The sequence below is a fragment of the Octopus sinensis genome, linkage group LG15 (genome assembly GCF_006345805.1).
Source record: "Octopus sinensis linkage group LG15, ASM634580v1, whole genome shotgun sequence".
Classification (NCBI taxonomy): Eukaryota; Metazoa; Mollusca; class Cephalopoda; order Octopoda; family Octopodidae; genus Octopus; species Octopus sinensis.
Genome location: NC_043011.1, coordinates 10,731,874 through 10,744,373, shown reverse-complemented (window position 1 = coordinate 10,744,373; position 12,500 = coordinate 10,731,874). Strand labels below are relative to the sequence as shown.

At 37.4% G+C, this 12,500-nt stretch overlaps 1 protein-coding gene across 4 annotated transcripts in view; it reads left to right on the top strand.

The window, feature by feature from the left end:
• Nucleotides 1-12,500, top strand: part of LOC115219759 (calpain-5-like) — a 124,346-nt gene that overhangs the window by 105,709 nt on the left and 6,137 nt on the right. For 2 of the 4 annotated variants that reach the window (XM_036509455.1, XM_036509456.1), the window contains exons 13-14: nt 11,677-11,739; nt 12,002-12,135. In XM_036509455.1, the coding sequence (XP_036365348.1) occupies nt 11,677-11,739; nt 12,002-12,135 (197 nt within the window). Of the gene's footprint in view, nt 1-7,132; nt 7,433-11,676; nt 11,740-12,001; nt 12,136-12,500 lie in introns of those variants that run through there. The other 2 variants (XR_003882364.2, XM_029790002.2) reach the window with 2 other exon arrangements.

Here is a 12,500-nt window from a genome sequence, read left to right as displayed (position 1 = left end):
ATACCTCTGTAATTATTTGTATCTAGGGCGTCTCCTTTACCTTTGTAGCAGTTGACTAGTATGCTGCTACACCAGTCATTGGGTATGACTCCTTTGTGTATCACCTGATTAACTATATGGGTGACTAGGTTATAGCCGACACTGCCAGATATTTTGAGCATCTCTGCAGTAATTCCTGATGGGCCTGGGTCTTTGCCTGTCTTCATGCTTCTAATTGCCTTAACTACCAAAGAATTGTCAACTCGGATGGCTGGTCCCTCTGTTGGGTCGACATTCGGTAGACTCTCTTTATCCCATTCATTCTCTTTCAAAATATTCCTGTTTCAGTTACTCATTATGCATTACAATAAACAACTAGAATAATTACAGTGACTGTAGTACCGTGTGTGTTTGTGTTTCCCTGGAGATGGCTTATAGCAATTTTACCAATATTTTGACATAGAGGCAAAATGATTGACATATGCCTTGGATATGTTCTCAGATGTTTCTAATCCTGTTGGACATACCAACTAAGGTTAGTGAAAATCGTAAGAACCAATCTTGCTTGCAGTAGATTTGATCTCTCAACACATCAGTTGGTGGTTTAATGTATTATTACCTACCTACCTACTCAGGCAGTTTTTACTCCACAATGGGAAATAGAAAAATATAAATTGGGTTCATTGATTTACTTAAAAAAAAATGATATCTTGGCACACATGATAATATATTTGAATAAGAAAGAAAAAGAAAACCCATTAGATTTAGATCAGAATATAAATGTGTGTGTGTGTGTGTGTGCACATGTATGTACGGTGCATGTTGTAATTCATCATACACTATAACATACGTATATATACATAGAATATTAAAAAAGAAAACATTAATAATAATAATAATAATAATAATTACAATAATAATAATCCTTTCTGCTATAGGCACCAGGCCTGAAATTTTGCGGGGAGAGGCCAGCCAATTTGATCAACCCCAGTAGGCAACTGTACTTAATTTAGAGAGCCTGAAAGGGTGAAAGGCAAAGTCGACCTTGGTTGAATTTGAAATCAGAACATAGAGACAGGTCGAATACCACTAAGCATTTTGCCCAGCATACTAACAATTCTGCCAGCTCACCGCCTTAATAATAATAATAATAATAATAATAATAATTCATTCTTTTATTGGCCACAAGGGCTGACAAATTATCACATAAAGGGACAAAACAGGACGAAAGGTTACAAAGGGTTTTGTCCGTTTGTAAAAAACTGTGTAAAAACAGTGTAACAATCAAAAATTATAACAACGAAAAACTCCCAATAGGGGGAGGCGTTATGAAAGGTTCCTGGTGGAAAACCCCATAAAAGCCACTGGGAGCCTGGTCAAAAGTGGGGTAGAGAGCCCCTTTCTCCTTTAATATTACCTTTTCAAATCACAGGTGTAACCTCAGAATGGCTCCTTTCATACTTGCCATTCTTGCGACATTTATCCACCTTTCAGAAAACTTGCTATCGGACAGCACTTCCCTCTCTACTCTCACCTTCCCTTTCAAATTATAATAATAATAATAATAATGATAATAATGATAATAATAATAATAATGATAATAATGATAATAATAATAATAATAATAATTATAATGATAATAATAATAATAATAATAATAATAATAATAATTATAATTGTAACGGCAATGATGGCCGTCTCCCCGTGGGCCACTCAGAGCTCAAAAATGATAACATTATCATAGCACCAAAATGTTTTTGGAAACTAAAAGGAAAACTAAATCAGTATACCAAATCGGTTGTCCTATGGTTAATCTGGAAGCGCGTCCGCCAGGGAAGAGCCAGCCTGGGATCGAAAAGTCATCAACTGGCACAAACACTTCTCCGAATACGGACATGGATGGTCACTTGAACGGGAAATTCCCCAACTCGAGCCCTCCAAGTTCACCACCACAACCACCACAGAAAGAAAAATGTAAGTGGAACAAATGGACCCGAGAAGAGTATAAAGAAGTAATATACGCTTATTACTATGCATTAGGTAGGCCATCTCAAGAGAGACACACCACAAACTCTTACAGTATATGGAGAACACGGAATCAAGACAGTAGACCCTATTTGGACGAGAACAAATTGGCAAATGTGAGGAGGGATATCCTTAGAAATAACAGACTCACAGACAGTGAAATAAGCGCGATCAAGCACGCAACGGAAAATGACATAAATATAAGACACAGATGAACAGAATAGCCCGCCATGAGGCTTAATTGAAAGACTGCCATCTGACCAAAGTACGCAAAGGCCTGAAGATACAAGAAACTCTATTGAACCTGTTAAAGATAGTCAGGAAAAAGATAAAAACAATAGTAACTGAAGATCTCACATTTGCTGAAGAACACAGAGAGTCTATGGCAGAAATGTGGCAGAAAATCCTGAATACGCTTGAAGTTGTAAGACATACAAGTATGAATAATAGAGAACCACTTCATAAACTCTCAAATACAAACCAAAATAAAAAACAAATCAAAATTGGCAACTATGTAACAAATGAAATAATACAAGAATTAAAACCTGATTTTACTGAGTTAAATGAAATTATTTACGCTTCTGTTAGGGCAATTGAAACCAGCTGTATGCCCCCGAAAAAACAAAGAAAACCAAACCTGGAGAAGTAAAATTGAAAAAGAGATTGAATTTATGAGAGGGGAAATATCAATATTAAATGAACTAAAATGTGGAAATGATGTAAGATCCAGAACAGGAAGAAAGATGAAGAGAAAATTTGGATTCTCACCAAGAGAAGAACTGATATCAATAAAAGAAACGCTGGAACACAAAGTCCAAGCAAAAGCCCAAAGAATACGAAGATTTGAGAAGAGAAACAAGTTTTACAAGCAAAATAAGCTGTTCACATCCAATGCCAAAAAATTCTACAGAGAAATCGGGAAGGAGAAAGTAACCGTTAAAGACCCCCCTCCCATGGAAGAAGTTCAAAACTTTTGGAAAAGGATTTGGAGTGACGAGAAGACGTACAACATAAATGCAAACTGGACTATACAAACAGACGGATCCTACCAAAATTTACAACAACAAGCATGGGAAGACATCACAATAGCAGACCTAAGAAAGGCACTCACGAAGGCCCATAATTGGAAATCCCCCAGTAAAGATAGGGTGCTCTCATCGCTCCCATGCGCACACGGTAAGCTAGTTCAGCTGCTCAATGGAATTATGAGAGACCCAAAGAAAACACCTGAATGGTTAGCAAGTGGTATTACTTACCTACTCCCAAAGAATAACAAAACCAAACTTCCAAATAACTATCGGCCTATAACCTGTTTATCCACCACGTATAAAATCCTAACATCTATCCTGGTGGAGAAAACATATGCATTCATGGAGAAGAACGATATTTTCCCCATTAAACAAAAAGGGTGCCGCCGAGGCTCATACGGATACAAAGATCAACTGCTAATTAATCGTATGATCCTTGAGAACTGTCACAAGCGCAGAAATCTCAGCTCCGCATGGATTGACTATAAAAAGGCCTTCGACAGGATACCGCATTCATGGATCTTGAAATCACTGGACATCTTCAAAATTTCCCTGTTATTTCAAGCTTCCTGAAGCACAATATGTCGTTGTGGAATACGAATCTCCAATTATACAACTCTAATGGAGTACTTGCCTCAGAGAATATAAACATCAACTGTGGCATTTTTCAAGGTGACTCACTTTCACCTCTAATATTCTGCATAGCCCTAATACCCCTTAAAAGTGAATTAAACAGAACAGAGTATGGGTATAAAATTGTCAATAAAAAATAAGCCATCTATTTTATATGGATGACTTAAAACTCTATGGTAAAGACGATAATGAACTTGAAGGCCTATTGCACACCGTGAAAGCATTCAGTGATGACATCGGGATGGAGTTTGGGCTTGAGAAGTGTGCCAAGGCCACTTTCCAGAAAGGGAAAGTGAAGACCACAAATTCAGTCGTGTTAGATGTTGACACAGTCATAAGAGAGTTTGAGCAAGAACAAACTTACAAATATTTAGGGATAAATGAAGGCTCTGGTATTCAGCATGCAAGCATGAAAGAGAAGATCAGGAAGGAATGTTATAGGAGAGTACGAGCAGTCCTGAAATCTGAACTAAATGCATGTAACAAGGTGTTAGCTATAAATTCCTTAGCAGTTCCAGTTGTTACTTATAGCTACAATGTGTTGAACTGGAATATGAGTGAAGTAAAGAAAATAGATAGGAAAATACGCAAGCTGCTGAGTTGTAATTGGATGCACCACCCAAAGGCAGATGTAGATCGCCTTTACCTCCCCAGAGCCCAAGGAGGTCGAGGCCTGATCCAATTTGAACTAGCTTACAAAACAACCACAATTGGACTGGCCAAATATCTTGAAATAACGAATGGCTGGAAAATCTGAGACGAAAGAAGCTTCATTCTATCATAAAGGAAAGCAAAAATTTGCTATTGATCTCGTGCAGGATACCCAAACTGAACAACCCGAGGGAAGTACGGCAACTATTGTTGCAAAGAAGGTGAAAATGATGGCAATGAAAAAAGCGCACGAGCAATTGGCTGATAAGTGGGAGGAGAAACCTCTGCACGGTAAATATGTGGCCCGTAGCAAACAAGCTGATGTTGACCAGAAGCAAACCCATCAGTGGCTACGGAGCTCAGGGCTAAAAGCAGAGAGCGAAGGTTTCATCCTGGCTGCTCAAGATCAAAGCCTATTAACCTGGAACCACCAGGCCAATGTGATGAAAAATGGAGCAGCCCCAAAATGCCGATTCTGCAACGACACGATTGAAACAGTGGTCCACCTAATCTCTGGATGTAAAGTCTTAGTACCAGTGGAGTATAAATTAAGACATGACAAAGTTGGCCAATATCTACACTGGCTAATAAGTCGGCATTACAATATCACAACTGCTGACATGTGGCATAATCACCACCCTGAAGCTGTAACTGAAGGAGAAAATATAATGATTCTGAGGGACTTTCCAGTACATACAGACCGAACCATCAAAGCCAATAAACCGGATATTGTTGTGAAAGACCAAAACAATAAAGTTTGCTTATTGATCAACATGAGCATCCCCTGTGATCATAATATCTCGGCGAAAGAATTTGACAAGCTCAGAAAATATAAAGACTTGCTAATAGAAATTGAAAAAACGTGGCATCTCAAAGCGACCAGTGATTGTACCAGTGATTGTAGGATCTCTAAGAATGATAAAAAAAAGGTACTGAAATCTATTTGAAAATGATACCAGGCTTACCATCCCTACAGGAAGTGCAAAAAATTGTATTAACTGGAACAGCTCATGTACTGAGAAGAGCATTACTGCTGTGAAAACCAACATCCATCCATGAATTTATTTGTTTATTTATTTTTTAAATACATATTTTACCTGTGAATTTGCGTGTGTAATCTGGGAATGCATACAATGAGCTTCTCTGCCCTAGGTGTATGGAAAACACACGGCGAGAAACGGAAGAAAGTTTGAAGAAAGAAGGAAATAATAATAATAATAATGCCCTAATGCAGTACCAGGCAGTGGCTATACCAGCCATGTAGCCAGCTGATTGCAACTGAGGGTGCTATCTTGATAGCTGGGGGTGCTGAACAGGTGTACAGACAAAAGCTCCTACTTAAAGTGGGAAAGTGGACAAAAGCCCCTTGCATATATTTTTCGATTTTTCGGTTATTTTTTGTTTTTTTTTTGTTTTTTTTGACATTTCATGATGTCTAACCTGGTTAAAACTTCTGATATATTTCGTTTTTATTTTCATTTTACTTGTTGCAATCATTAAACTGAGGCCATGCAGGGGCATCACCTTGAAAAATTTTTAGTTGAATGTATCGACTCCAATATTTTTTTTAATGATTTTCAACAAGCACATAGTTAAGATGAAAAGGTCTTTCTACATGCTAGAGATAACAGTCAAATCTTTAAACATCATTTTTATATAATTTCAAATAAACATCGACCACGAGGTTGACTAGGTCTTCTCAACAATTCAATGATTTCATTTTGCATTGCTGCTGAGGTCGCATTTTTTTTGGAATCGTGCTGTAACATTCCATTAGCTCTGAGTTTTTCTCTAATGTGTACTGGAATAATTTCACAAAAAGACCACAAGGCTACGTATCATCTTCCGAATAAAGATCCTGAAAAGCTTCATTTTTGTTTCCTCGAAAAGGCAATTTGTTTGCACAAAGAAAATGAACAATATCAACAATGGAACTGATATAATAATGGTTTTTGCTCAACTGATTGAAGACATTTTGCAAGATTGAAGACACGGATGTTGTTGTGGATAAACACTGTTGGCGTTCCTTCCATGTTAAACCTTTGATTTTTTGTCTTTTGCATGATGCCAATAAGAATATCCATTTTTAATAAAACAAATATCATCTTGAGCAGAAGAATTAAAGTGCCGACAAGCAAAACAAGACAAGGCTTTCTTTGAAAGAGAATACTCTAACCATAAACGACCAATTTGACCAGCTTGACGAGAAGTCACGTCTCTGATTTCCATGAAATTTTTGGATCAAACTTTGCTAGAACTGGCTGCACTGGTTGGCAGTCGACCTGTCCTAGATCATCCAATGAGAGTGTCAAAGACTTTGCAAGACCTCCCTTGAGCTGCGAAACTTTGTTTGCAATTCACTTCTGCTAAGCGTTATTAGATGAATCAGATTGGAAATTCAGCAATGATTGTTTCAGTTTGCTTTTTCGGTAGTGATTCATTATTTTGAGGCACTGATATTCGCAATAATTAATTCTAAGAGTAACAATTTCTTAAAATTTATGTATTTTAAAATTAAATTCAAAAGAGATTTTGGTTCAAGCAATTTTTTTTTTCAATTTCTTCAAAGTTATGCTTTTTTAGTTAAACACAAAATAATTTCAGCATAAACTTTGTTCAAAGAGTAAGAAAAATTATTCAGTGAAAGTTCTGAAAAATACTTTCTGAAAAAATATTTTGGGAAATTTCAAAAATTTTCTTTCCTTTAGAAATAAAATGACTTTTATTTGACTCTTCATATATATACATGTGTAGTGATGCGTTTACTACCATAAATCTCTAACTACAGCAACAATTCTTCACATACTTTTCAACAGCAACAAGGATAATCACCAGCACCGCCGCCGTCGCCACCACGAGCACCAATAAAAACCAATAAAAGCAGCAACAATAAAAACAACTGACCCAGTATCACCCACTCCTTAATTCAACCCACAGTTGATGACCGGGTCAGCAGCTAATTCTATGACAACAATTACAGCTACAACAAACATTTTGACCAGCTCTAATTTACCCACATTTTCATATCACTAACTACCAAATCAAAAGAAATTCAATTTATTGCATCTTTAGCAACTTTAGATATTGCTTATGAGAAAAAAGAAGGTGGCAACAAGGTATTATTTCAAAAGTGGATAAAACAAATTCTCATACTGGAGTGGAGGGGCTGAGATTCTAACTGGGGGTGCTGAGCACCCCATAACCCCCGTACCTACGTGCCTGGGCTATACTCTGATGCAGCACCAGGCAGTGGCTCTCATGGCTTCTGATCTTAACTGATTGGAAGTGTTATCATGTACATTGTTTTGTTTTGGTATAAAAGATGGCCTACAGCAAATATTCTGCTCAATACCACAGATTTGCTTGTCAGTTGTTTGACCTTAACCAGTTGAGCATGTCCCTTATTGGCTGACGATGTGTGCATCTCTGATCATGAGCAGAAGTAGTGGGGGAGCATCATAGCCATGTGTTGAGAGGGATTCTTTGGAGTTTGAATTATTCACCTCTGGAAATATGGGTATTTCATTCAGCATCTTTAAACAAACTTTATTCAGGGATCTTTTGGGATAGGCAACTCAATCTGAAGAAAATTCTAACTGGGCCCCACCTGCAAGGTCATGCGCTCTTTATCTTGATATGAGATCACCATGTCACGCATTTATGGTTGTGATGCATGTGCCTGGCATACCCTTATCAGACAGGTAGTCATGATGGGTATACTGGACTTCATATATTTTACCCCAGTGTCACTTTGATGACACGTACTGCTCTCTCTCTCAATAATAATAATAATGAAAATGGACAAGTGAAGAGAACAAAGTAGTAATGCAGTGTTACTTGGGAAATTTGGCCCAAAGTAGGAGGTTACAGAAAATCATCATCATCTTTTAACATCTACTTTCCATGCTGGCATGGGTTGGGCAGTATGACTGAGTACTGGCAAGCCAGGAAGCTGTGCCAGGCTCCAATCTGTTCCAACAAGGTTTCTATAGCTGGATGCCCTTCCTAATACCAACCACTCCAAAAGTGTAGTGGGCACTTTTTATGTACTACTGGCACAGGTGCCAGTCAGACGGCACTGGCAACAACAACACTTGAATGATGCTTTTACATGCCACCAGCATGGGAGCCAGTCTGGCAGCACTGGCATCAACAAGGCTTGGATGGTGCTTTTTATGTACCACTGGCACAGGAGCCAGCCAGGCGGCATTGGCATTGACCATGCTCAAATGGTGCTTTTTATGTGCCACTGGCACAGGTGGTACTGACAACGATTTCACTTGACTCAACAGGTTTTCTCAAGAACAACATATTGCCCGATGATTGAAGAGTACTTTTAAATACACCAGTTATGCAGTGCTGGCATTGGCCACGGATACGATCTTACTTGGCTAACCGGGTCTTCTCAAGCACATATCTCCAAAGGTCTCGGTCACTTGTCATTGCCTCTGAAGCCGAATGTTTGAAGGTCATGCTTCACCACCTCATCCCATGTCTTCCTGGGTCTATCTCTTCCACAGGTTCCCTCCACTGTTAGGGTGTGACACTTCTTCACACAGCTGTCCTCACCCATATGCAACACATGACCATACCAGCACAGTTGTCTCTCTTGCACACCACATCTGATGCCTATTATGCCCAAGATGCTTCTCTCAAGACTGTTACACTCTGTCGTCTTCATTTCTTTCAAGCCTATGCATGTCCTTGGCAGCCACAGCCCATCTTTCACTGCCATGCTATATGGCTGTTACATAAATGCATCATACAGTCTGCCATTCACTCTGAGTGAGACACCCTTTGTTACCAGCAGAGGTAGCAGCTCTCTGAACTTTGCCCAGCAGAGACTAGTGGACCAGTCTGATGCTATTAGGGGAAATAAGTGAATGGCAGAATTAGAGTTAGAAGATTTTGCAAGGGAACTAAAAAAGAAAGACCAAAAAGTAAAATAGCTAAACAACACAAAAACCAGAATGAAGTAAGATGGATAAAGGATATAAGTGAAGCCAAGGAGGAAGCTACAAGGGAAAACAATAACATGGATAGAGTATAAGATAGAGTATAAGATAGGCTGTGATAAGTGGATAAGTGAATGTTTGAGTTAATTCAGTATTGCAGACAATATAAGAGAGTTAATTAGCTTAATAGCATAAAGAAATGGAAAGTAGATCTCTACTCAGGTGACACAACATTAGGGCAAGTTAATGTTGGGGGGAATTTTCCAGGGAATCTCTTTATCCCCTTTGATATTTGTGTTAACCAGTTTAATACCAGTTTAGTATTAAGCAAAGCAAAGGCAGGATATTAACCATTTTCTCTACATGGACGATCGAAAACTTTTTAGTAAAAATAAAAAATAGATTCTTTAATTCCAAGTGCAAGACTCTTCAGCAAAGATATAGTTATGGAATATGGTATAAATAAGTGTGCAATATTAGTTATAAAAGAGAGACAGGTAGTCAGTAGTGAAGGTATTCAGTTACCAGATGGCCAAACATTAAAAATGCTGAAAGGAGGAAGTTATAGGTATGCAGGAGTGTTAGAATCTTACAGAGTACTAACTATAGAAATGGTAGAGAAGAATGAGTAAGTTAATGAAATCAAAGCTAAACGGTCTGAATCTAGTGAAGGCTGTAAATACTTGGGCAGCATCGTTATTTAGATATTCAGCAGCTTTTGTAGATTGAACAAAATTGGAATTGGGAAATCTAGACAGATGAACTAGGAAAGAATTCATTATGAATGGAGGAATTCATTCTAGATCAGGAGTAGCAAGACTATATTTACTTAGAAAGGAAGGCGGTAGAGGTTTAATATCAATGGAAGACTGTATGGAGTTAACTAGAGTAGATATAGCCCCCTATGTAGGTAATAAAGAGAAAATTTATTAAGAGCTGCTAGTATAACAGTAGGAGATAGGGGAACCAAAACACCAAATGTAGTGAAAACCATGAAAAAGAAGCAAGATTATCTGACTGGCAAGAAAAAGTTTTGCATGTTAGATTTTTAAAGATAGTTGCAGAAAATAGTAGTAGTGAGACATAGTTGTGGTTACAGAAAGGAAGGCTGTTAGTAGCAGCATAGGATCAGGCATTTAGGACTAACTGGATAAAAGCCAAGATAGACAAAAAAAATCAGGTAGATTCCCGTTGTAAGCTAGTTAGTGAATATTGTATAGTGGTACTGAAGGAATACTAGAAAAGACATGACAACCTAGGGAGAATAATCCACTGAGTATTATGTAGAAAGCTAGGATTTGATCATACTGATAAATAGTATGAACATGAACCTAATAAAGTACTAGAAAGAAATATAAGATGTGTGATTTTAACATTGAGACTGACAGACTAATAGAAACTAACAGCAGTAGTGGACAAAAAGAATAGAAAGTGTCAGGTAATTGACTTTACAGCCCAAGACGATGAAAAAGTGAATATGAGAGGTACAGTGAAAATATCAAAGTACCAGGATCTAGTGATTGAGTTACAGAGACTATGGAAAGTGCTGGTGAAATGTATCCCTGTAGTTGTAAGTGCATTACAAATTTTTCTTGAAAATTTGAAACAGGCATAAAACCTAATTTAGTGCAGCTCCAGAAAACAGTATTATTAGGGACACACAAGATACTTAGGAAGGCTCTTGGCATTGTAGGAATTTTATTTGTAACAATTTAATCTGTTGTGCATAAATAATAATAATAATAATAATGTAAATTATCATACAACTGCTTAATGGCAGGAATAGAAAATCTGAATATTGATAGTTGTGCAATGAGGAAATTATCATTTAGCATTTATCAAAGAAATGTGATTGATGTGAGCAATATGTTAGTTATATCATAATATAATACACACTCACACACATATCTCAACTGATGTCCACCTACACATAACACACATATACACATAACACAAGCACACTAAGCACAACACCTAAGCAACTAATGATATGTAAGGAATTAGAATGTATCATAAAATACAGTGATTGAAGGATTCTATTTGAGAAGAGCAGTAGGAAAATATCAGAGGTTAATATATTTGTATAAAAATCTGAATTATTGAGTGTCTTAAAAGACAAACTTCCTGTTGTGTAGGTATTTCATTCAGGTTTGCCTCTGTGACTCTGGTCACAGTTCCTCCCTTTAGTCTAAAGTTTTTAACCCTCTTTCCTTCCCACTTAACCTGCTTGTGCTATCTCTTCCACTCTAACTCCTTTTTTTCTTTCTAACCTACCTTGTATTGAACTGTCTGCATGCATGATTTCCTGTTTCACAAACTGCTTATTCCTATGTATATACTGATATATCTAATATAACTTGCTTTGTAATGATTTCTTGCTCTCTCTTTCACCTCTCTTATCACAGCCACTGCTTTCTCCTTCCGGCATAAACAAGAAAAGGAAAACAACCAACAAAAAGATTTGACGCGTGACTTTGCCTTTTACAGTCATATATAGCATGTACATGTCTGTATATGTGTTTGTATGTGAGTGTGTGTGTGTCTGTATGTATATGAGTATTTGTGTGTGTGTGTATATTTAAGTCTGTGTGTGAGTTTATTTGTATGTGTGTATGTGTGTAATGTTTATTTATTGGTTGGTTTTCTATATTCCTCAGTTTACCATATACCCTTCCCTCAACCCCACTGTTCTGACATTGCATCTACTTCTTGGAAATGTTTATGTTGCAGATAAAGTATACTGTATAATACGGTGTGAGAAAAAGAAGCAGAAAATTCCCAGCGTTAAGGGAAGTGAAGAATTCAATTGGAATACTCGAGCAACATTCTTTAGAAAGAAGCCTGAAGAAGATGTTAAAGTTGAGGTAAAATACACACACACATACATATATATATACATACGTATATAGACATACATCTATACACACACATGTTAAGGATTTTCTGTCCTTTATATTCCTGTATGCATGTACACACAAACACACACACACACACACATATGTATATATAAGAGTGTTGTAGTTCGATTGAAGCATTGTAGTACAGAAGTAGAATAATGAAGCAAAAAAGAAATAAAGAAAGTTTCTAACAATTCAAAGACGAAAGAGGAAAAACCTTTAGATTTTGGGTTCAAAGGTCCATCTTCGGAAGTGTACAATCTCCCCCACTCCCGACCTTTGTGGCATCAACAACATCATCATACGGGAAGCTGCTGTTTCTAGTACAAGCA